The 23,475-nt window shown below is 42.0% G+C and overlaps 1 protein-coding gene across 2 annotated transcripts in view; it reads right to left on the reverse strand.

The window, feature by feature from the left end:
* Positions 1-808: 808 nt before the first annotated feature.
* TDRD9 (tudor domain containing 9) overlaps positions 809-23,475 on the reverse strand; it is a 113,709-nt gene continuing 91,042 nt past the window's right edge. The window contains exons 27-36 of one of the 2 annotated variants that reach the window (XM_075843871.1): positions 23,059-23,148; positions 21,956-22,216; positions 14,098-14,250; positions 13,703-13,773; positions 13,182-13,291; positions 8,810-8,906; positions 7,886-8,021; positions 7,322-7,437; positions 5,930-6,002; positions 809-1,172 (exon numbers count right to left, since the gene is read on the reverse strand). In XM_075843871.1, the coding sequence (XP_075699986.1) occupies positions 1,071-1,172; positions 5,930-6,002; positions 7,322-7,437; positions 7,886-8,021; positions 8,810-8,906; positions 13,182-13,291; positions 13,703-13,773; positions 14,098-14,250; positions 21,956-22,216; positions 23,059-23,148 (1,209 nt within the window). In that variant the 3' untranslated portion in view covers positions 809-1,070. The remainder of the gene's footprint in view (positions 1,173-5,929; positions 6,003-7,321; positions 7,438-7,885; positions 8,022-8,809; positions 8,907-13,181; positions 13,292-13,702; positions 13,774-14,097; positions 14,251-21,955; positions 22,217-23,058; positions 23,149-23,475) is intronic. The other variant, XM_075843872.1, reaches the window with a different exon arrangement.

The raw sequence follows: 23,475 nt of genomic DNA on the forward strand, positions 1-23,475 counted from the left end.
TTCAGTTCAACAGTGTCAATATTCCTGGCAGGAGAATAGAGGTAAGAAAAACATTGCTTTAAATAAAAATTTTTCTTTAATTTGTCTCTCATCATTAAAGATTTGGCGAGACACAAACGGGCCATTGACTACTCATGGACAGCTCTCTTAATATTAGAGATAAAAAAGAAAATGGCTGCAGACTAGAGGACTAAACCGGCTCTCCCCTCCACTGTGCAGAAAGTACGTTTTGAGGTTACGGCTACTTTAACCCTTTCACTGCCAAGGACGTGTGTAATACGCCAAAGTTGCCGGGACTAGACTTTGAGCCACAAACTTGCATGATGGTGCCCATGAGTGTCAAATGCTGGGTGGCATTTTTACAATGTGCCTGGGGTCTGGTTTAAAATTAATGTTTTATTTGTGTATCTCAAGTGTTTACATATTTTGCGGCCTTGAAAGGGTTAAAGATGATCACAAACATAAGATTTTTATCTGAGAAATGTAACATCTGGGGACCGCCCGGTTGCACCCTGAAGTACGCAAACCGGGAATTTCAAGCTCTCATAAGTTGCTATGCAGCGGAAACAACTCGGTAAGCTCTTTCCCTGGGAAAAACTACAAGGCACCCATTGAAATCATTGAATGTCCATTTAAAGAGACCCGGTCAGCTCTCCTGATATATATATTTTATTATTGCATTCCACATAAAAGAACAATTTTGGCGCATGTCAGGAGAGATGGCAGGTGACCTTTAGACCACAGATCCCTCGCTATACCATACTAATACAAACAACCCATAGTAGGATGAACATAAATGCACTGACAGTTATCTGTAGTTATCATTATGACCTTTAATTGTAATTAAAATAACAAAATACTCAACATTTTCATAAGAAAAGGAAATACAAAAATAACCGTGCACCCAACAAGTATAGTAGCGTTACTTTATATTAAAGTAACTATTCACAACATCAGGAAACAAAGAACAAAAAACCACCACCATACACTGCGGTATCACACGGTGACATTATTCTCATGTCTGTATTAACTCAAGTACCTCCCATTTTGGGGAACCATATGATAAATATTCAGGGGTTCAACATTACAATTTTATGTAACTGGTAGATATAGGCATTCACTTCTTCTTCATCTGTTCTTGTGGTTTGGTTTATGAGGAATCTCTGGTCCACCTTGACAAAAATAAAAAATTAATTCTAGTTTATAAGATCTATTAAAATTGGGACCCTTTGTGAGAACTTAAAAAGCAAGAACATTTTCAGTAAATAGGATGATCAGTTATTGTTAAAAATGTGAATGAGCCGTTTCATATCGTCTTATAACAATACACTGTTCAGCCATAACATTAAAACCACCTGTCTAATATTCTGTAGGTCCCCCTCGTGCTGCCAAAACTGCTCTGACCCTCGAGGCATCACAAGACCTCTGAAGGTGTCCTGGGATCTTTGGAACAAGATGTTCGCAGCAGATCCTTTAAAAGGGTTATCCCACCACAACAACTTATCACTCATCCTGTGGATAGGTGATAAGTGTTTGATCGCTGGGACCACCACGGATCAAGAGAATAAGGGCCCAAGTTTCCTGAATGAATGGAGCAGTGGTCACGCATGCTCGCGGCCGTTCCACTCATTCTTTATGGGACTGATGAAAATAGCCGAGGGCTGCACTCGCTTTCTCTGGCAGTCATATAGAGTATAAATGGAGCGGCAGTGAATATGCTAAACCTTTGCTCTATTCATTCAGGGGACTCAGGAGTCCTGTCCTATTGATTGTTAAAGGTGTCAGTGGTGGGAGCCCCAGCGATCAAACACTTATCACCTATATATATATGTAATAAGTTGTGGCGGTGGGATAAGCCCTTTAAGTCCTGTAAGTTGTTGTAATGTCCATGGCTGCAGGCTGTCAGCTCCAACCTCCCTCTGACAGCCGCAGCCACGAGTCGGCAAGCGCTGGCCCCAGCCTCCTCCTCAGGAGACGCCAGCGCTCACATCCACTCACCTCCGCCAGATCCCATAGGGTGCGCACGCACGTTCGTCCCCGCTCTTAAAGGGGCAGCGCGTGCATCAGATCTCATGGACGACCTTTAACCCGTGAGTACCCTGGACTATAAGAGGGGTCCAGTCCCCTAGTTCGATGCCTGAGCGTTTTTGTGTTTCCTTAGTCTGTCTATGCAAATTGGTCCCCTAGTGTTTCCTTCTCCCAGTGTTTCCTGTATCCCGATCTAGTGCCGTGCTTGCTATTGTCGTGCCGTGCTTGATACCACGCTTGACTGCCTACCCACGCCTGTCGTCCACCTGCTGCCTAGTTCCTGCCAAGCTACTGTCCATGCTGCCACAGGTATCCTATATACCATAGACTGTGACCTGCGCCCTGTTGGCTAGCTGCCCTACCGCCAAGGCGGTACGGCCCAGTGGGTCCACAGACCCTTCGTGACAGTTGTAAGGTGCGGCCTCCATGGAACGGACTTGTTTGTTCCGCACATCCCACAGATACTCGATCGGATTGAGATCTGGGGAATTTCGAGGCCAAGTCTTGGTCATGTTCCTCAAACCATTCCTGAATTTTTTTTCCAGTGTGGCGGGGCGCATTACCCCTCTGAAGGAGGCCACTGCCATTAGGGAATACCTGCCATGAAGGGTTTGCTTGTTCTGCAACATTGTTTTGATAAGTGACAAAAGTAAGGCCCTGTTCACATCCTGTTTTTTTGCCTAAATCTGGGTAATCAATGTGGCTGTAACACTCAAGGGTTAATACCCAGCTTTCCTATAATCCCTGAAATCTAAATCTGCCTAGTTGCGCAATGATAAAGAAGCAGGGAATAACCAAGGTCTATATGGCTTACATTCTCAGACCTCTACTCGTCCATGTTCACACATGCAGGTTTTGGTGCAGCTCCTTGCTCCATCACTACCGATATATCCAGTACTTATATTGGCTCCTTATATAGTATTTTTATTTTATGTTTATATTTTATAAACACAAAACAAATACAAGCCAGTTACATAAACTGTGACATATCTGGTGTTGCTGTAGCAGAAGCAATGCTTTGGATCATAGCCCCAAACTGCTCCAGTGAGAGGTGATCGTGCCAAGAAGAGCCCATGGCCACCGCTTGGCACAGTCCAGCACAGACAAATCATCACACTTTATTAAACCAGTCTCCAGTGTGATGCCCATTGTATTCTCTGTATTCAGCACTACTGCTACTATATATCAAAGTATAACATTTCAAAGTTTAAGTGAAGTCAAAAAGCTACGGAGAACATTACAGAGGAGGTCATACACATATAGAACCAACGATCTATTTAGACATATACGTATAGAAATTTGAAAGTGTTTCCTAGGAATAGATAATTAGGAAATGCATATTCAGACCCGTCAGTCCTCATCCGATAGCTGGGAGCCGTGTATATGAAAGTGCAGGTTTTTTCCTGTGAGTTAATCCTGCCTTAATAGGGAATTGGAAGGACAAGCTAACCCAGCAAAGCAAGAGGATTACTTTATGAAATTGAATGAATTCTGATAACAGCATCTCCTGGCAATACTGAAGATTAAAATAAAAAATGCCAAAACCAAGTGTCACACATATAATCCAGTCTGATGACCTGGTTTAGCCTTGCAAATGCTCTCCATTTCAAAAGTAAAGTACTTCATGACACAGATGTTTCAAAATAAAATTAAAAAAATGCTCCATCTACAAAAGTATACAAGTGAGGAATATTGCAAAAAGGAATTACTGAAAACTAGTCAGTGTTTTAGTAAAGTGAAGCTCTGCACAACTATCAGCTCCTTCCAGGGTTATTGTAGGATTGCTAGTAAAGACTGCTAACCCTATAAGATTATATGGGAAAATTGCTATTTATGAAGTTCCACAATGTAATAATTAAATGGGCTTCAATGGCTTAGAGAGGTTTTCCCCCCATAGACATTCTACTCTATGGGAGTTATGGAAAGAACCAAGCCAGCTTGCTCGGTGGGGGACCCAGAGGTGGGACCCCACCTTTAGGACATCCTGTGGATGTGCCATATATTTCTTGGGTAAAAAAAAAACAAAAACCCTTTAACCTAGTCAAAGATGTAACTATAAATTGCTAATAAACCAACCCGGAAAAGATCAATGCTACTTAAACTACTAGCTCTGACCAGTGGCAAATCTGTTCCTTCATTTCTAAGGCTACATTCACACATTGAGAATTTGTTGCAGAATTTCAATTGCATAATCCACACCAAATTCTGCAACATAGTTCAGAACAATGTGGGTAAAATCAGAACCTGATACATGCCCTGTCTTTTGCAATACAAGGAGTGAAATCCACAGCTATATCCGGACTAAAATTCGCAACGAAATCCACATGTAACTGGGGACGCACGATGCATGGAAATGTCGATGCCATTTCGATGCTGTGCGGAGGCAAACTGTTCAATAGCGTCAATGTCTGTATTTCGGGCACGCACACACTGTACAGCGCCCACGACGTTCTCTTCCTTCAGTGGCCACCCTGCTAGTCATTAGGCCGCGTCACATTAGGAGGGAAGAAAGCTCCTCCCCCTTTCTCTACTACCACCAATCATAATCTGAGTATGTGAGAAGGGGGAGTGAGGGGAATGTTGCGAGTCGCACAGGTAGTGGGTTTCTAATGACGAGCCGGTGTTGCTCGCGCCACTAGTGTGGACTCAGGACCACGCTGCGGTGACAGACCAGCCACAGGCAGGTATTTGTTAGAGCAGAGCAAAAGCTTAAAAAAAAAAAAAGGCTCTAGAGCAGGCAGCAGTATTTTTTTTGAAGTCAGCATTGAGAAACAATGTAACCCAGATTAACCCCAATGTTGCCACTATGTGAGGGAAATGATGAAGTAATTTATTATTAATGTGAGGCACAGGGTGTTATGAATTTAGTACCTGTATATGCCTCACATTAATAGTAATTAACCCCATCATGTACTTCAGACATTAACCCAATATTGCCCATTGGGAACGAGGTACTTACTAGAATGGGCAACATTGGGTTAATCTGTGAGGGAAATGATGGGGTTAATTACTATTAGGCCTTATTCACATGGCGGTGTTTGGTCTGTGATACATGCATTTCCCGGACTGAACACCGTTCAGGAAGCCGGGCGCCTAGCGTCCGTTATCTAGGATGCCAGGAATCGCTGCCTCCCTGTGGGAATACTGTCCTGTACTGAAAATATGATGACATTACAGGACAGTATTCCCGCGGGGAGGCAGTGACTCCTGGCATCCTAGATAACGGACGCTAGGCGCCCGGCTTTCTGAACTGAGGAAATACGGGCCACATACGGTAAGTATATTACAGACCAAACACAGCCCTGTGAATAAGGTCTAATATTAACCCTATCATTTCCCTCACAGATTAACCCAATGTTGCCCATTATAATACGTGATCTCATCAAGTACCTCGATCAGTCATAATGGGCATCATCGGGTTAATGTGTGAGGCACATGATGGGGTTAATTGCAATTAATGTGAGGAACATGGAGGTTCAAAATTGATAACACCACGTGCTTCACATCAGAAAACGGAAGGCCATTTTGTGGGATTTTTATTGTTGGCAAAGTATCGTTTCAGTATCTAGTACCGCAATACTACTCTAAGTATCGCTATCAAAGTCCAAATTCTTGTATCGTGACAACCCTACATGTAACACATGCAAATTTCACAGGGGATTGAGGGATTACTGATAAAGGCTATGAGTGTAGCTAACCAGCGATCAGATGAGAAAATACATGGGCAGCAATGAAAATTAGCAAAGGAACGATTCTTTCTGAAGCTCCTTTACCAGCCAGTGTCCTTGTAGAGAAATACCAGAATGCTGGTCATATGGTGGCCATACTGTCCAGTCTATGACTATCTTATAGAATGAAGATCTCAGCGAGTGCCCTGCATTGCACCAGAATAACATTTTACCTGATTCCACTGGTAGAGTTTATCATACCACTTTGCCGGTATCACATCTCGGGGTTTCTCCTGTTGGAACAAACTGAAGATGAGAGAAACGTTACAAAAGGGCAAAATGTACAAGCAAGATAAAGAATGGCAAAAGGCTTAGAAACGATTAGTGATCATGGCTTGATTAAAGTGAATCTATCATCAGACTATGCGGTCCTGAGTAAGGGCAGAGTAGTGTGAGGACAGGTCCGCTCTCTCCTATTAGCCCAAATAGCCCAAATTTTTTTTTTTAAATAAAGAATTGTGCAGTTTAGCTAATAGTTATGAGCCCGGAGTATTCATGAGGAGAGCGATTCCCCGCCTTCCTCCGCAGTAATTGACGAGCCTCTGTGTATCTGCATATACAGCAGTCAGCCATCAATTACTGCTGGTGGGCTGGCTAGTCGGATGACAGATCTGCTTTAATAACAAGGGGTGAAAAATCTCTATCCACAGGAGTATGTCCTCCTAGACTTCCAATCCATAACTAAATACAGAGGAAATGTGACCGCACAAAAAGGGATTAGACACTCACCCATAATAGTGAATAGGATAAAAACAAACTAGAGAGCAAAGTCTTCTGGACTCCAATGAAACATAAAACGCTGAGCCCCTTTAAGGCTTCGTTCACATCTGCGTGGGGACTCCGTTCATGGGTTCCGTCTGAGCTTTCAGTCAGGGGAACCCATGAACGGAATCCAAACTGAAACCAACGTAAACCATAGCTTTCCGTTTGCATCACCATTGATTTTGATGGGGACTGATTTGGTGCAAATGGTTTGCATTTGTCACCGTTGTGCAAGGGTTCAGTCGTTTTGACGGAATCAATACCGTAGTCGACTGCGCTATTCATTCCGTCAAAACCCTTACACAATGGGGAAAAACTGAAGCCATTTGCACCGGATCCGTCACCATTGAATGGTGACGCAAACGGACACCTCCTATGGTTTCCGTTTGTATTCCGTTCATGGGTTCCCCTGACTGAAAGCTCCAACTGGAACGGAGCCCCGACGCAGATGTGAACGAAGCCTAACTAGTACTAGATGAACCCTCTACATAAAAAACTTTGTCAGGCGACTCAATACTCCATCAGTGGAAAGAAACAATCCATTAATTAGAATAATTAGTGAACCGTCCCAAATCTGGAGCATGCGGCTGTAGACCAATTTAATTAGGTCCTGACAAGATGCGCATTCATTCATTAGATATGGATGAAAGGATCAAGCCCAATCAACAATAGCAACTGATCTTCAAAACAAGGTAAGAATGGCGTTTTCTGACGTCTATTGTTCTGTCAATACGCTTAATTAACATGATAATGTGCAATCCGCATCAGTTATCTCCATTCAACAATGAAACCCAAAGTCTTACTTGATCAGTTGTTCTCTGACACCTTCCTGGAGGCACGCAATCCTGTCGCTCCCACCAATAGTACCATTGAAACTTTGACACACAATCTTGTTAATAGCCGATCTTATCTGATTTATCTGTGAAATAACAAAAAGTATTAACATACATCAAGGTGCATTTCCAGAAGTTAAAGCGACACTCCAAACTGAAGTAGAAAATCCAGCATTTGCCCAGGGTAGCGGCGCCCATCTCACCATCAATGTGTCCCCCCACATTGTTCTTGCTGATCAGCAGTGTCGTATTGGAGGGGCCCCCACGTACAGGTTCCCGGCAGTCAAGACCTTCCCGGAAACCTGTATAAGAAATAACTCACTCTACTGCACGTGCAGCAAGTTAATTCCTATATAGGTTATTAGGGAGTCATGACAAAACATGCCAGACCTAAACATGGAGTCATGCTGCAGGAGTGACCTCTGTTCAGAGACTTTGGGGGTGGGGGGCTCCATGCTGAGAAAAAAAGCTGAAAATCCAACTTTTGCCTGGAGTGTCACTATAAGAGCACAAGTTCCATTTTCAACAGTTTACCTTCACTAGGTCATCCCCTTTAACGCAGACGTCGAAAGCCAATTCAATGTCATGTTCAGGCCAAACTGCAAGGTTACTGTACTGCCATCCCAGACCGCAAAGGACACCTGTATATTCTCTCCCTTTGTCATCAACTCTGATAATATTAAAAATGAAATAAATAACTCTGCTCTTTTTGATTTAAATAAAGAACAACTCTCATGTGCACGGGAAGATCATGTGAGGTGGCCCACTCGGCTCTTTATCGGCAGCATAATTCCACACCGAAGTGACAACTACTATGGGCATTTTTTTGTGGCTGTACAGAGGTGCCACTTACATCCTAGAAACACAAGTGTGAGTGGGACGGGAGAAATTTGTCAATCTAAACATGAAAATAGTGTGCAAGGGGTAATAACGTTAAAATCGCTTTATCAATACATCTCATTTCAACATACTGAGCTGCATGCAGGTTACAACCCTGGCTGTTTAGGAGCTCATAAGGCTCAGATCGCGTTGTTTTATATATCTGTACACAAGCCATAACAGAAAGCTGTAAATATCTCATGAAGATCTTATAAGAAAGCTAAAAAATCTTCAACATTAAGAGCTACAAAAGGCGCTGAACTGTCTGAGGTTCCGTTCAGATCTGCATCGTGGCTGCGGTTTATATTGCGTAGCCACATCGGAATCCCGGATCGTTCATACAATGGATACCCCTAGTGCCTCGACCTATATATAGTGTCTGTAGGGTTCTGTCGTGTTGTACGTCGTTTTGATGGGAAGAGTAGTACGCAGCGCTATTCTTCTCATCAAGTCTGACGTAATATGTAACGAATACTCAGACGGAGCCTTTCACGCAAAATGTGAACAGAGCTTTAAGAGTACAAGATCCTGTCGACACAAATCGAAAAAGAAATACCGAACTGTAAAGTCAGCATTTACCTGAGCTCTACTACAGGAGCAAACAACATGCTGATAAGTGCGGGCAAACCAGGGATAGATGGAAGCAGGGATGTCTCTCTTAACATGAGCAAAGACCCTAGGAACAATAATAGGAAATAACATAATAAGCAAGTGGACAATTCTGTAAACAGTGCCATGCTGCAGTACATAATATCTGATGAAAATCTGTGAAGATTATTTAAAGTAAGACTCCCTTTCTTGTACAGATGATCGGGTTGTTAATATCACTATATGCAGGTTCATGATGCCGGGGTCATGAATTAACCAATGCAAGTAGGTAGAATCCCAGGGTGCTCTACATTGCAGACCCTTATAACCCCTTCACGCAAAATCACGTAACTGTACGTGATGAGGGTTAAGGGGGGGGGGTATGGAGCTCGCTCACGGGCTGAGCTTGCTCCATACACAGCGGGTGACGGCTGTTACACGCAGACGACACGGAATCAAAGTTCACTTTGATTCCGCCCGTTTAACACCTTAAATGCCACGATCAATCGCAACCGCGGAATTTAAAGTGTTAGAATCAGGGGGCGCCCCCTCAAACATGCGATCAAAACATATACATTTGGTATCGCCGTAATCGTATCCTGTAGAATAAGGTGAATATGTAGTTTTTACCACCTGATGGACGCCGTAAAAGCAAAACCCCCCAAAATATGACGTAATCGCTGTTTTTTGTCCATTTCACCCCACAAATATTTTTTTTTCAGCTTCCCAGGACATTATGCAGTACAATAAATGGTACCATGAAAAACTACAACTTGTCCTGAAAAAAACAAGCCCTCACATGTCGATATAGACTGAAAAATAAAAAAAAATAATAGCTTTTGAAAGGTGGGGAGAAAAAAACAAAAGTGAAAATGTGAAAAAGCGCTGCGTCCTGAAGGGGTTAAGCAACCTACCTAAAAAAAAGAAACTAGGGAAAAAATATTTTCCTGTATTCGTACTAGAGATTAACCTTCATATTTTGGATGAAAATTAAATTACACGTGGGTCCGAATCCGACCAAGAACAACATCTGTATGGAGTTTGTATGTTCTCCCTGTGTCGGCGTGGGTTTCCTCCAAGACTTCAGTTTCCTCCCACACTCCAAAATCATACGGCCATGCTCACACGTCGCAATTTGGATTTTTCTGCTGCAATTTTTGCAAAATACCAGCAAAAATTGCACATTTTTGTCGCGATATTCAAGGCATCATTGCAAAACAAGCAAGTTGACTGCAACATGTGAACACAGCCCACTAGTAGGTTAATTGGACTTTGTGTGTTTGAGATGAGGAATTTAGATTGTGCCCCCTACTGAGAACAGGGACTGATGTGAGTTATGGCAGTCTCTGTACAGTGCTGCACAATATGTTGGCGCTACATGTGGCTTCATTCACATCTGCGCTAGGGCTCCGTTCCGACGGAACGGAGCCCTGACAGACACAAATGGAAACCATAGGTTTCCGTTTCCATCACAATGGATTTCAACGGTGACTGTTCCGGTGTAAATGGTTTCCGTTTGTCTCCGTTGTGCAAGGGTTCCGTAGATTTGACGGAATCAATACCGTAGTCAACTACGCTTATTGATTCAGTCAAAACGACGGATGGTTTCCGTTTGCGTCTGTCAGGGCTCCGTTGCGATGGAAAGCTCCGTCGGAACGAAGCCCTAGCGCAGATGTGAACGAAGCCTGAGCAATGGAAAAAAGGCACAGGGAAGGCAAGCAACAATCCGCAAAGCTGTGTACTGGTGAGCCGAGCATCTCACAAATAGAGGATTTGGACAAGTAAATAAGACATTAAATAGGAGCTTTGCAGTGAATGCCTTTCACTCTCTATCACAGGGTGATCCAAACAGTAGCTCGCCGTTCAGATTAAACACTTAGCAGGACATTTTACTTGGTCTTTGACCTCCCACTAAGCCTCTAGCCATCCATGAAGGACAAGCTTTGAATGTAACCCTGGGAACAGAAACAAAAATCACAGATTTGGAAAAAGCTGTAATTATTCACAAATATATATTGAGTAATAAATAGGAAATTGGGAAATAACGGCTTAACTATTGATGGGGTGTGAAACAGGTTCATTATTCACACCAATAAAAACTGGCCCAAGAAATCTGACAGTTCTCAGCTGAACCATTTCTTGCTCTGTCCCTACCAAATGTACCTGCGTAATGTTACTTAGCAGGGTGATCACCACATTACACTAAAACCTAAGGGGAACATTGTACCCTCTGTAAAATGATTACTCCAAATTTCTGTGCCGATTCATTTTATATTATAACTTTATAGGAGTCGGAGCTCCGTATTTCTGTTACAGAGCACTAAATCCCTGCTTTCCTTTACTCGGCTATAGAGTTAAAATACATAATTCTCGGTGCCTGTAGCCACCACTAGGGGGAGCTTACTAAAATCAGGTTTATTATTCAGCTAAATAGGACCAGTCACATTCCCAGTCCTGATGCCACATCATTTTTTGTCTCTTGGAATTGCTTTGGCTCCCAGTATGCAAATGAATGAATAAATTGACATCATGGCGGCTCCATAAGATCAAACTACCTTCTGATAGCAGCTTCTGTACCTTTTTAAGAGCTGTGACACCTCTGATACCCCTCTTTGTGCTCCTTCTATCTTCTAATAGCAGCGCAAAGAGGATTCTAGGACCTGGGAGAGACGTCTCAAGATGCAAATGCGGATACGGGAGCCAGGAAACACTGCAGCTACTCCTGGTGTCTGTCCTGGCTCATGAATCCGGTCTATACTGCTATAAGAAGGTAGCACAAACTGGTTGCAGATCTCAGAAAAAGTACAAAATCTCAGTAGGAATTCTGGTCTTGGGAGATCCTGCTGCTGGAGCCAGTGACAGAGCGACTGACACCAGGGGGGGGGCGAGGTAGAAACTGCCCAGTTGTAAGCTTATTCATTCATTTAAAGGGAATGTGTTGCCAGAAAAACATGTTTTTTTTTTTTAAATTAAACATTTAGTGTGTGGGTGATTAAACATTGTTCAAATTTTATATTAATTAATTCTAATTTATAATACTACCCATTTTTGGTCACTAGATGGAGCTCTTCCCAAAATTGCAGCTTTGCAAAATTGGGTAAAAAGCCCTCGCTCTAGTGAGCTCTCAGCATCCCCCCCTCCTTTATCCTGGCTAGTGCCGGGATAAACGAGGGGTTTGAACGGTGTAACCTCCTACACTGTGTGTCGCCATTTTTTGAGCTAACACACAGTGTAGTAGGTTTACATACAGTAGTAAACACACACAAACACGAACATACATTGAAATCTCTTACCTGCTCCTGCCGCCGCGGCTCCCTCCGGCCCGTCCGCTCCGTTTGCTGCCGCTGGTCCAAGTGCACAAATCCGGAAGCCGCGACCGGAAGTAGTAATATTACTGTCCGGCCGCGACTTCCGGTCCACAGGAAAATGGCGCCGGACGGCGCCAATTTCGAATTGGACTGTGTGGGAGCGGCGCATGCGCAGTTCCCACACAGACGCCGTACACTGAAGTCAATGGGACGGGAGCCGTTCGCAGTCCCTACGGGACTGTGGCTGCCGTATTCCATGTCTGTATGTGTCGTTAATCGACACAGACAGAAATGGAACAAAAAATGGCAGCCCCCATAGGGAAGAAAAAGTGTAAAAATAAGAAAAAGTAAAACACAAACACACAAATGAATATAAACGTTTTTAATAAAGCACTAACATCTTTAACATATAAAAAATAATTTGTGATGACACTGTTCCTTTAAATACTAGTCAGGGATCTCAGTAATCGTTGCCGATAATTGCCCTGTGTAAACAGGGGAACGATCAGCAGATGAACGACAAGATGCTGGATCATCTGCTGGTCGTATCGTTTTAAAAAAGTAAAATATTATCGTTCTCGGCAGCGCATCTCCCTGTGTAAACAGGGAGACGCGCTGCCAACATGATGATAATGTATGGGGACGAGCGATTGGAATAACGACCGCTCATCCCCATCCATAGCTCCGTGTGACAGAAGCAAACAATCGCCGATCAACGATGTCTCGTTGATCAGCGCTCGCTGCATCGGCCGCTTATCACCCTGTGTAAAGGGGCCTTAAAGAAATGGGGACAATTTAAATAAATGTAAAAAAAATAAAAGAAGGGTTGTGGAATCAGGGGTCAAGAATGAATGAATTGGTCCAAAATTAAACGGAACGCTATGTCTGAGGAAATGAAGAATCAGACAAGTTAGAAAACCCTCCTTTCACAAAAAAGGAAATTAACTGGCACTATTAAAATTTTACTATTGAAATTAACTGGAACCATTAAAATGTTACTATATATGGTCAGCTTTATAAATTCACCGAAGAACAAAGAAAAATCAAACACATACCGGTTGCATTTACAGACAACGATGCAGCAACAAACATTCTCTGGTGGGTTGCCTCTGGAGTATCATTGACAACTACAGCGTTAATACTTTCTTTTTCAATCCAAACCGATCTAAAAAAAATATTAAAATGGATTAATCCAAATTAAAGTTTATTCAATCTGTAAATATCTAATAAATAAAAAAATACACATTCCAATGCTTTCATAGATGTGATCTTCTTATAAAACCTTTAGGGCCTGTTCACAACCGTATCTGTGCTTTCGTTGTTCTGGTCCGTCAGATGGACAAAGAAAATTCTGGAAACGCCAGTTGCATTGCATGACAGACATCATTTGCGCCCGACGGAACCCATTGACTTTAATGTGTTCTTTCGGGTCTGTCATGGTTTAACTGGAAACCGTAGCACAGCATGCTGCACTTTTGTTTGCGGGATTTTGGCCCGGATTGGTGACGGAGGCCCCTAACAAAGCATCCAACAGATGTGAACAGGCCTTTAGAGATATTAGGCAGTCATTTCTTACCTAAATTTGGAAACTCTCATCAAACTATGAAACTGGACTTCATAGGGGTGGAAAGGACCATGTATAATAACCTGAAACAGAAATAAGGAGTAGAAAGTAAACACTGGAAATTACCTACAGCCTTTCCTGTATGAATGTGCATAGATGGCGGACTATCAATCATTTAGTGAGACTGCCCTCTAAACCCAAAAATCTGTCCAAGCCAATCCCTGCTGCCGGCAGAAAGGTCAACGTTCAACACGGTGGATCCGCTTTCTAGTACATGTGGGCTGGTTATTGGTAAAGAAATAACAAAAAAACATCTCATTTTATGCCACGTGGTGAACAAATAACCAAATGGTAAATCCACTACGTTGCGATAAAGCGTGTACACACAATATATGTAGTCTTCATACCTTACTGTTTGGATTTCCAAATTGACTATTCTGATAGCTTTCCAGCAGGCGGTCAATCAGGTCTTTCTCGTCCTTTCTGCTGAAGCCGTGTGTGTGGATCGTCTCAGTTTTGTTACAGTCAGAGAACAGTTCTGTCAGCACTCCATTGCTTTGCTGGAGGAAAATATTTTTGGGGTGAAATCTTAAGAAAACAATGTTCTACTGAAACTCAAAAACTTTAAATGACTACTTCTTACAAAATCAGATATATACAATTTCGCCCCTCCCTACTAAAGTGTATAGTATAAATTCACATTGAGGTTCTGGAGACGGGTATTGGTACCACAAACTAATAGCAAAAATCATGACCAAAAAGGGGAATGTTATTTTTTTTTTTTTTTTTGGATCAAGTAATTTTAATTCTTGCAAGCCTTTTTCCTAAAGGAGCTCTATGCCATAAAAAACACCAGTGACTAGCATTTAGTGGTGTATATATTTTTAAATCAAAAGGTGGATCCAAAAGTCTTTCCCTTATACTTTTCCTTCCACTCTTGACTTTGGCTTAAAAAAACTGCATGTATGAATCTGCCCCATGAGAATGTACCCCAAGGGCTCATTCAGACAAGCGAGATTCTCATCAGTGTGCTGTGCGTTGAAACATGGGGCTATTCACACATGCGTGAGTTTCCACGCAGCGAGTGTCCATTGCATTAAACTCACTATATTGGTGCGTTTCCATGCACCTAGTTGCCCATTGAATTCATTGCAAAAACGTAATGAACACGGACAGATTTAGGTGCGTTTTTTTTTAGGCGCATTGTTTACGCACATAAATCTGTCACGCTTTTGTGAATGTAGCCTTAAAGTGACCATACACATTAAATAGCCATCGGCAGCATACTAGTTCAACCAACAGCTATTCCACCTGACCTCCCCATATTCCTGCACGCTCAGTTTGGGTCTAGCTGCAGCTTATCTCAAGAAAAAAAAAAAAGGATCAGAAGTGTTGAATTCAAGATGCCCGATCCTTTTTTTCCCCCGAACCTGACAAAAACAAAGACATAGGTCTACTATGTATGGCCACCTTTAGGCTGGAATCACACATGTAGTTTGATTGATGGATTGAACAGGGAAGAAAAGTAAAAAGTCCCTCTTTTGTACTTAAACGCCTTTTGAATCCACTCCTGGAATTAGCTATAAAAAAAAACAAACTCAAAATCTGCATCTAGCCTTAGAGAGCCGAGTGGGCCTCATAAGTTTATAACTAATGCACCAATTTAGGGTCGTGAATGAACGCTGCTGCAGGTTTAGGCTGTATAGATTATTTTTGTTGCAGTTTTCCCTGTAATTTATTGCATGCGTGAATACCCCCTAACAGAAAATCATGCGAGGGATTGCGCCTTCTGCAAAACTGGAACCTGAACATGTGTTAAAGGGGTTGGCCACTTAAAGAGGCTCTGTCACCAGATTTTGCAACTCCTATCTGCTATTGCAGCAGATAGGCGCTGCAATGTAGATTACAGTAACGTTTTTATTTTTAAAAAAACGAGCATTTTTGGCCAAGTTATGACCATTTTTGTATTTATGCAAATGAGGCTTGCAAAAGTCCAAGTGGGCGTGTTTAAAGTAAAAGTCCAAGTGGGCGTGTATTATGTGTGTTACATCGGGGCGTTTTTACTACTTTTACTAGCTGGGCGTTCTGAAGAGAAGTATCATCCACTTCTCTTCACAACGCCCAGCTTCTGGCAGTGCAGACACTGCCGTGTTCTCGAGAGATCACGCTGTGACGTCACTCACAGGTCCTGCATCGTGTCGGACGAGCGAGGACACATCGGCACCAGAGGCTACAGTTGATTCTGCAGCAGCATCGGCGTTTACAGGTAAGTCGATGGCTGTGTAATGCGGTCAGCATGAGGTGATGCGACCAGCGCTGTACTAATGATTGCCTGCACTGAAGACAGAACATGGCAAGCGCACTGCATATCACCCCCATGTTCTGCCTTCAGTGCCTGCGCCGCCGCTCATTAGTGCAGTGCTGGCTGCATCACCTCATGCGGACTGCACACACACACAGGATCGAGTCACAGGGAATCCCTGTGGCGCGATCGAGGGACATAGCATATATGGGCAGACAGCCCGGTGTCCATTGAATGTACTGGCATATAGATATATGGCAGTACATTATTAAAGTTTAAAAATAAAAAAAGTAAAAAAAATAAAGTAATGTAAATTTTTTTTTAAAAAACACTTTTTTTTTAATAATAAAACATTAAAATAAGTCTCAATACATAAAATATATACATATTCGGTATCGTCGTAACCATAATAAATTTATAGCGCCATTTATGAAGTTTATGTGGTTATAAAATAAAAACTGCTCTTTCGCTTATTAATGTGAGGCACGAGGTATTATGAATTTTGAACCTCCACGTGCCTCACATTAATAGTAATTAACTCCATCATGTACCTCACACATTAACTCAATGTTGTCCATTGTGAATGAGGAATATGATGGGGCTAATTACTATTGAGGCACATGGAGGTTCAAAATTCATAATACCTCGTGCCTCACATGAGAAAATGGAAGAACTTTTCTTTTTTTATTGTTGGCAAAAGTCTCATTTTGGTATAGAGTATCGCACTACTACACGAAGTACTGGTATCCAAGTCCAAATTCTGATATCGTGACAACCCTATCCCCTAGTAGATCACTTAACACAAAAGCTCCACAAAAAGTAAATCTCATATTGAAAAGGTTTGGCTATTCCTGTTCTACAGAGTGAAGAATGGCGTGACCGTGTCTGCCCAGTGGCAGTGACAGTGGCTCATCCCCAATTTCTAGAGACAGTAGCTGCCAGTCCCACGAAGACTAGACAAAAACGTATAAACACAAATATTGAGAATTAAAGGGGTTTTCCCAGAACCATAAATTATTACCTATCCACTGCATAGGTGATAACTTTCTGATCGCCGGGGAGCACGCCGCTGGGACCTTCACCAATCGTGAGAACGGGGGACCCAAACACCCAGTTCTTCCTCACTTCTCCCCCCGCAGTGAGGAGGAGCTGGAATCGAGCGGCGGTCAAGCATTTGGAAAACAGTGGATCGCTGTACTTGGCCGTTTCCATCATTCCCATAGACATTGAATGGAGCGGCAGGAGCGCACTCTCAACCACTGCGCCATTCAATGTTCTCCTAACTTACAATCGAGCAGAGGAGGAACAAGGCGTTTGGGAGCCCTGTTCTCACGATCGGTGGGGGTCCCAGCAATCAGACAATTATCACTTTTCACCACTTTATGATTCTGGGAATACCTCTTTAAAAAAAATATATATAACATTTTTAAGAAAATCCACATTAAAAGCTTTTATTTTCCAGACCACCACCTGGGCTTAATGGACTGTTCTTTTTCCTAGCCAAATGTATAACAGAAACATGACTTATGTGGTAGGCACTAAATCAGTAACAAGTCTAATGTTTCAGATGAAGGGACACTGTAAACATTATAAACATTTTCCATAAAATTGTAGGTTTAGCCCTTAAATCATTTTATCTACAGAAGTAATTTACTCGATGTTTAAGACGAAGTCTTGGCTACTAAAGCAAATGTACAGAACAGATGTCTTGCCCGGGTAATTTTAGCAATGCCACAGGAATCTTCCTCCCGCTTTACAGTTGCCAATCTGTCTGTGTTAATAAACACAAATGTCCGATCGTGTGCCACAACAAATTTACATGGAAAATTGATGATATGACATCTAAACAAATTGTAGTCTGCCGCTTCCTGGGGAAATTCCAATATTCCATCTAGAGAAATGTAAGAATTTGCTATGAATCGTTATCAAAACCGTGTCAAGTAATCAATTCAATTGAACGTCATTTATGTATGGAGAATGCACAAGAACCCTGACACATGAGCCACAGCGGAAAATGTGCTATTTTATCCAAGACTAATCTACATTCCCCATCACTACACGCAGGCGAGAATAGAGAACACCGTGACCAGCACAGCTTTCTGTATTCTACTAAGCTGAATTGTCTTCAGCAAGGTACCTCTCCATGACTAAAGGCTGGCCTAAGTCATCTACAGAAAAAGTGAGGAAGCAGATTGCAGGAGAGACACTGATTGTGCGTTGCAGGATTGACTCGTACACACATAACAGAAAAATATACAAAACAAAGAGAAAAATATAAAACAGAATATCCCTTTTAATACAACTCTTCCTCAGCCAGGAGATACCCTAGTCTAGTGAATTAGGCTTAGTACACATCGTGACTTTTTGTTGTGTTTTGAAAACCTGGCAAAAACGCACCTTAAAAAACGCATGCACATGTGTCTAAAAAGTTTCAGCTGTAATCTGGCTTTATATTTAAAGGGGTTTACCAGCCAATAAAAATTAATTGTCTATCCTCAGGATAGGCTATCAATAACGGAAGGGTTGGGGTCTGACTCGAGGGACCCCCGCTGATCAGCTGATTTGAACGGTCTGCAGGGCACATACGAGCGTCGCTCCCCCTTCATTTCTTTTTGCTCACTGCGAGTCTTCGACATGCACTTAATGGCAATTCACCGGTATTGCAGCCTTTTCTCCCATTCACTTCAATGCAAAAGGCTTGTCGAAGATTCACGTTGAGCAAGAGGAAATGAAGGGGGAGCTTCACTCGTACGAGAATTGCAGCCCCTTCCAAACAGCTGATCCGCAGGTATCCTGGGAGTCGGACCCCCAACCCATCCACTATTGATGGCCTATCCCGAGGATAGGCCATCAAAACTTACTGGCTGGGTAACCCCTTTAACAATTATGGACTTTTTTCTTTTTTGGGCAGCATATTAAAACGCACAATGTGAATCCAGACTTAGGCCTCATGCACACGACCATAGCCATGTGCACGGCTGGGATTTTTGGGTCGGCCTGTCAGCCGCGAGCCGTTCGCCATTACTTTCAATGAGCCTGGAACGCAGAACACGGCCATAAGGCATGCCCGTTCTTTCTGCGGTCCGGGATCCTGGGCCATGCACGCACCGTGAAGACCACGGTCGTGTGCATGGCCCCATAGGAAAGAACGGGGCCGCAATTCACCCGTGGATTTCCGGGGGAATTGCGGCCGCAAAAGCACATTCGTGTGCACGGGGCCTAAGTTTGCACCTGCTGCTGTTCACTGCCACTTTAATAAACTGAATAAATTCAAGCACTTTTGGGATGGGGCCAGGCCTAAACTTTTTATTGCTCACTACAAATAAAGGAAAAAATAAATTAAAAGAAAAATTGCTATTAAAATCACTGTCCATAGGAAGGCATTGACTAGTCCAAAAATCTACATTTAGATTTTTTATTACTATTCGCTGGGATATCAGAGCGATTTTAAATAGCAGCAGCTACTTTTCCTCCATAGAGTAACATAGAAATGCCCAGTGTGAATAACTCCCTGAATGTATATTCACATGCGGCAGATTTGTTTCAGAAATCTTTGCGAATGTCCCATTCATCTGGATGGGGCTTGTAGAAATACATGCTGCAGATGTAACCCCATTTAGATGTATAGAACGGATTTTAGTCGCAGAAATTCCTGCAACGCACCTGTGGCGTGTAAATCCTAATAAAATACTTTTGTGTAATCTGCATCAAAAATTAATTTAGATCATTCATCCGTTTGTATATTATTATTTGGAGTACCTGTAACAATGACAATACCTCTAATCATAATAACATGGTTGTCACTTACCTTCCCATCACAGAAGTAAAAGGTGAACGGTGCTCTCCTAGCCAGGCCAGCTGCTTGATTCATGCTAACAAGCTTTGGAGCCAAAAAAAACTACTGTCTGCATCCATTACCAAATATAATATGTATTGAACTGATATTTAACGCGTACCTGTTTCATGTGAAACTTCAGATTAAGCCTTCATATGTGTGTACATGAGGGCTAACTCTACATCTGACCATTATAGGACGTGTCCTGCATTTATGACCTCTGCAGGCACCATCTCAATTTTTTTCCCCTGAACTCAGTGCCAGCGGAGACTAGCTGCTATGATGTCTCCCATACACAGCAAACAGAGAAAAGAGGATCCTGCTCCCTTATCTCTCTGTAGCACAACCTAAAAAGCAGTTTCAGCAGCATGGAGGATATTAAGCAGGAGCACTGATCAGTGTAGCTGTGAATTCAACACTGGGGTGAGATAGTAGAAGAATCTGCGTGTGTCGGTGTCTCTCAATCTGCAACTGGTCCCTCCTGCTCTATGGGCAGACGCTGTAACTTCATCTCTCAGTGAGCTGATAATCAGTCTCTCGGATTTAAAGGGAATGTGTTGCTAGAAATTGTTTCTTTTTTTTTTAGTTTAACAGTTAGTATATACACGATTAGACATAGTCTTATTTATTTTTTCACAAGTCAGGAAATATTATAAATTAAATTCTAATTTATAACATTTCCCTCTGATGGTCACTAGAGGGAGCAATTTCCAAAATTGCCACATTGGCATGTGGTAAAGCAACCACATTGCTTTATGCTGCAAAATTGGTGTAGACACACACGCTCTAGTGAGCTCACAGAATCCCCCCTCCTTTATCCTGGCTAGTGCCAGGAGAAAGGAGGGTATTGCATGTTCAAACCTCCTACACGGTGTGTCGCCATTTTTTGAGCGAATGCACAGTGTAGTAGGTTTACATACAGTTGTAATCACACAGTAAAACACGAACAAACACAGACATAACTTACCTGCTCCTGCCGCCGCCGCTCCCTTCGCTCTGTCCGCTCTCTCCGCTCCTAGTACTTGCTTCTAATCACGTCTGGAAGCCGCGACGGGAAGTAGTCATCTTACTGTCCGGCCGCGGCTTCCGGTCCACATGAAAATGGCACCGGATGTCGCTCGGCCGAAGACGGCGTACACAGACGGCGTACACTATAGTGAATGGAACGGCTCCCTTCACATTCTCTATGGGGATGTATGTGCCGTATTCCATCTCTGTACGTGTCGTTAATCGACACATACAGAGATGAAAAAATAAAAATGGCAGCCCCCATAGTGAAGTAAAAGTTAGAAAAAATAAAAACGTAAAACACAAACACACAAAATCAATAAAATTTATTTTAATAACACACTAAAATCCAATTTATATAAAAAAATTTTTTTTTTTTTCGAGACACCCGTCCTTTAAATCAAGACGGATTTTACCAGTGAATTCATAGTGAATGACCAGTGCAGAAGGCAGGGGGAGGAGAGTAGTCTGAAAAGTTTCTACGCTTATACTATTGATTTATGGAAAACAATTTGTTACTCTTTAAAGCCAATTATTAATTAAAGGTGTTGAGCAGATTGGTTTATATGTAGAGGCTCTAACCCCATTACCTAAACTATTAAAGTGAAATAATTGAAGTGACCATTGCATTGGGGCCTGTTCATATCAGCGTTCGGTTTCCGAAGATGGGTTTAGTCAGACCTTTGCATCGGAGGAACCCATCAACAGAAAGGCAAACGGAAACCATAGCTTCCATTTCATTACTATTGATTTCAATGGTAATGCTTCCGTTGCAAATGGTTCCCGTTCCGTAAGGTCTCCATTTTTGTAATTTTTTTTTGTGGAATCAATAGCGCAGTCTACTGCGCTATTGTATCCGCCAAACACACACAAACCTTACGGAACAGAGACAAACAAACCATTAGCAACGGAAGAATTAGCATTGAAATCAATAGTAATGAAATGGAAGCTATGGTTTCAGTTTGCCTTTTCGTTGATGGGTTCCCCCGATGGAAAGGTCTGACGAAACCCATCAACGGAAATCTGATGTGAACACACCCTTAGACTGATGGATAATTCTAGTTTTCAATATTTTATTATGACTATGTAATAATAAAAAGTAAAAGGAAACAATGCTTACTTTTGATTCATAAGACTCTTCAGCAGGTTCTGCAAAACCATCTGATATAAGAAGGTCTCTTATACTGACTTCCACAAGGGTCTCGAAATAGCGATAGACATCAACATGCAGGATGCCATGTACGATGGAGAAGACTTTCACCACTAGTGTGCACCCATTGACTAAGGAGTTAAACTTTACACTAGCAGCACGACTCCACTGTTCTCCACAGATTAGTGACCTTGCTGAGGGTCTCATTTTACAGATTTTGAACTCCAGGGCCTAAAATCACAAAGTAATGTTAATTGTTGCTTTTTTTATTTTTTATTTATAGTTTTAGACCATATTACACATTTGTGTTGTATGGATCCGCAATGGACCCATAATATACTTTTGATTTCTTGATCAAACATACCTAGCATGCAAATATTTAATCTACTGCAAAACTAAAATGTACGAGTGCAAACTGGGGGAATAATTTGTAAAGAGATATCAAGTCAGACAGCTCTGCTAATACTTATTATACTTTGGGGAGCATCCCTGGTCCTGTAGGTTGGAGGAAAGAGAAATGAATCAGGGCACCCAACAATTCACACCATTCTTCCCCTAATAGTAAAAATAATGCCATTTGGCAGCTGTGCTATTTTTGCTCTTTAAAATCTGGGCAGTTAGCCGCCGCATACAGTTCTAGGATTTTTACAGCTGCCCCCTATAGAGAAAGTACGGCATAACGGATGCAAATTGTGTTTAGGTTACGCAATTCACTAGAGCGCTCTGCTGACAAGTCTGCATTTAAGAACCCAACATGACACAAGTGTGCAGCACGAAGCATAGAGAACTCAGTCAGGAACGCGGCACTTTAACAGTCAGGAGATGACATCCATGAACCATAATCTGAAGAATTTATTAAAACACAGAAGTGAAAAATCACAGACTTTTATATAAGCAAACACATATTTAATGTCTGTCTGAAGAACATATGTTCCCCCTGAGGGTTATCCAAAAGCATTTGCAAAATTCGTTAACCATTCAAGAGAAATGATCTCCGCATGACAGGTTATGAAGACAGATATAGTGCATTGGAATATAGCAAAAAAAAAGCGAGAAACAAGCCATTTCCTTGCCTGAAAAGGAAGATCCAGAAGATAGCTGGGGATTTCTCTCAACAGATTCATATCAACTTTTGACTGGTTACCATAATCCACAAAGAAGACCTGAGAAAGATTTAAAAAAATAAAAATAAAAAAATAAAAAAAAGCATAAAAAAAATGTTTCGTTGATGCCCTTATAGAATTTGCAGATACGAAGAATTTATACTAATTGTGTGAGTGGAAAAAGGCTCCACAGGGTTAAAAAAAATAATAAAAAAAAAATCACACTCTTTGTATCATTTAAAGTTATGCAACTTTTGATTGCTGGAGGCCCCACCACTGAGAACCCCACCGATCTCTAGAACACGCACGCGTGTGCGAACAGATTTTTCCTTACACAATATAAACAGTGATAAAAATAGTACAATAATTAGACTAATACATGGATTC

This window comes from Rhinoderma darwinii, chromosome 12, assembly GCF_050947455.1.
Source record: "Rhinoderma darwinii isolate aRhiDar2 chromosome 12, aRhiDar2.hap1, whole genome shotgun sequence".
NCBI lineage: Eukaryota > Metazoa > Chordata > Amphibia > Anura > Rhinodermatidae > Rhinoderma > Rhinoderma darwinii.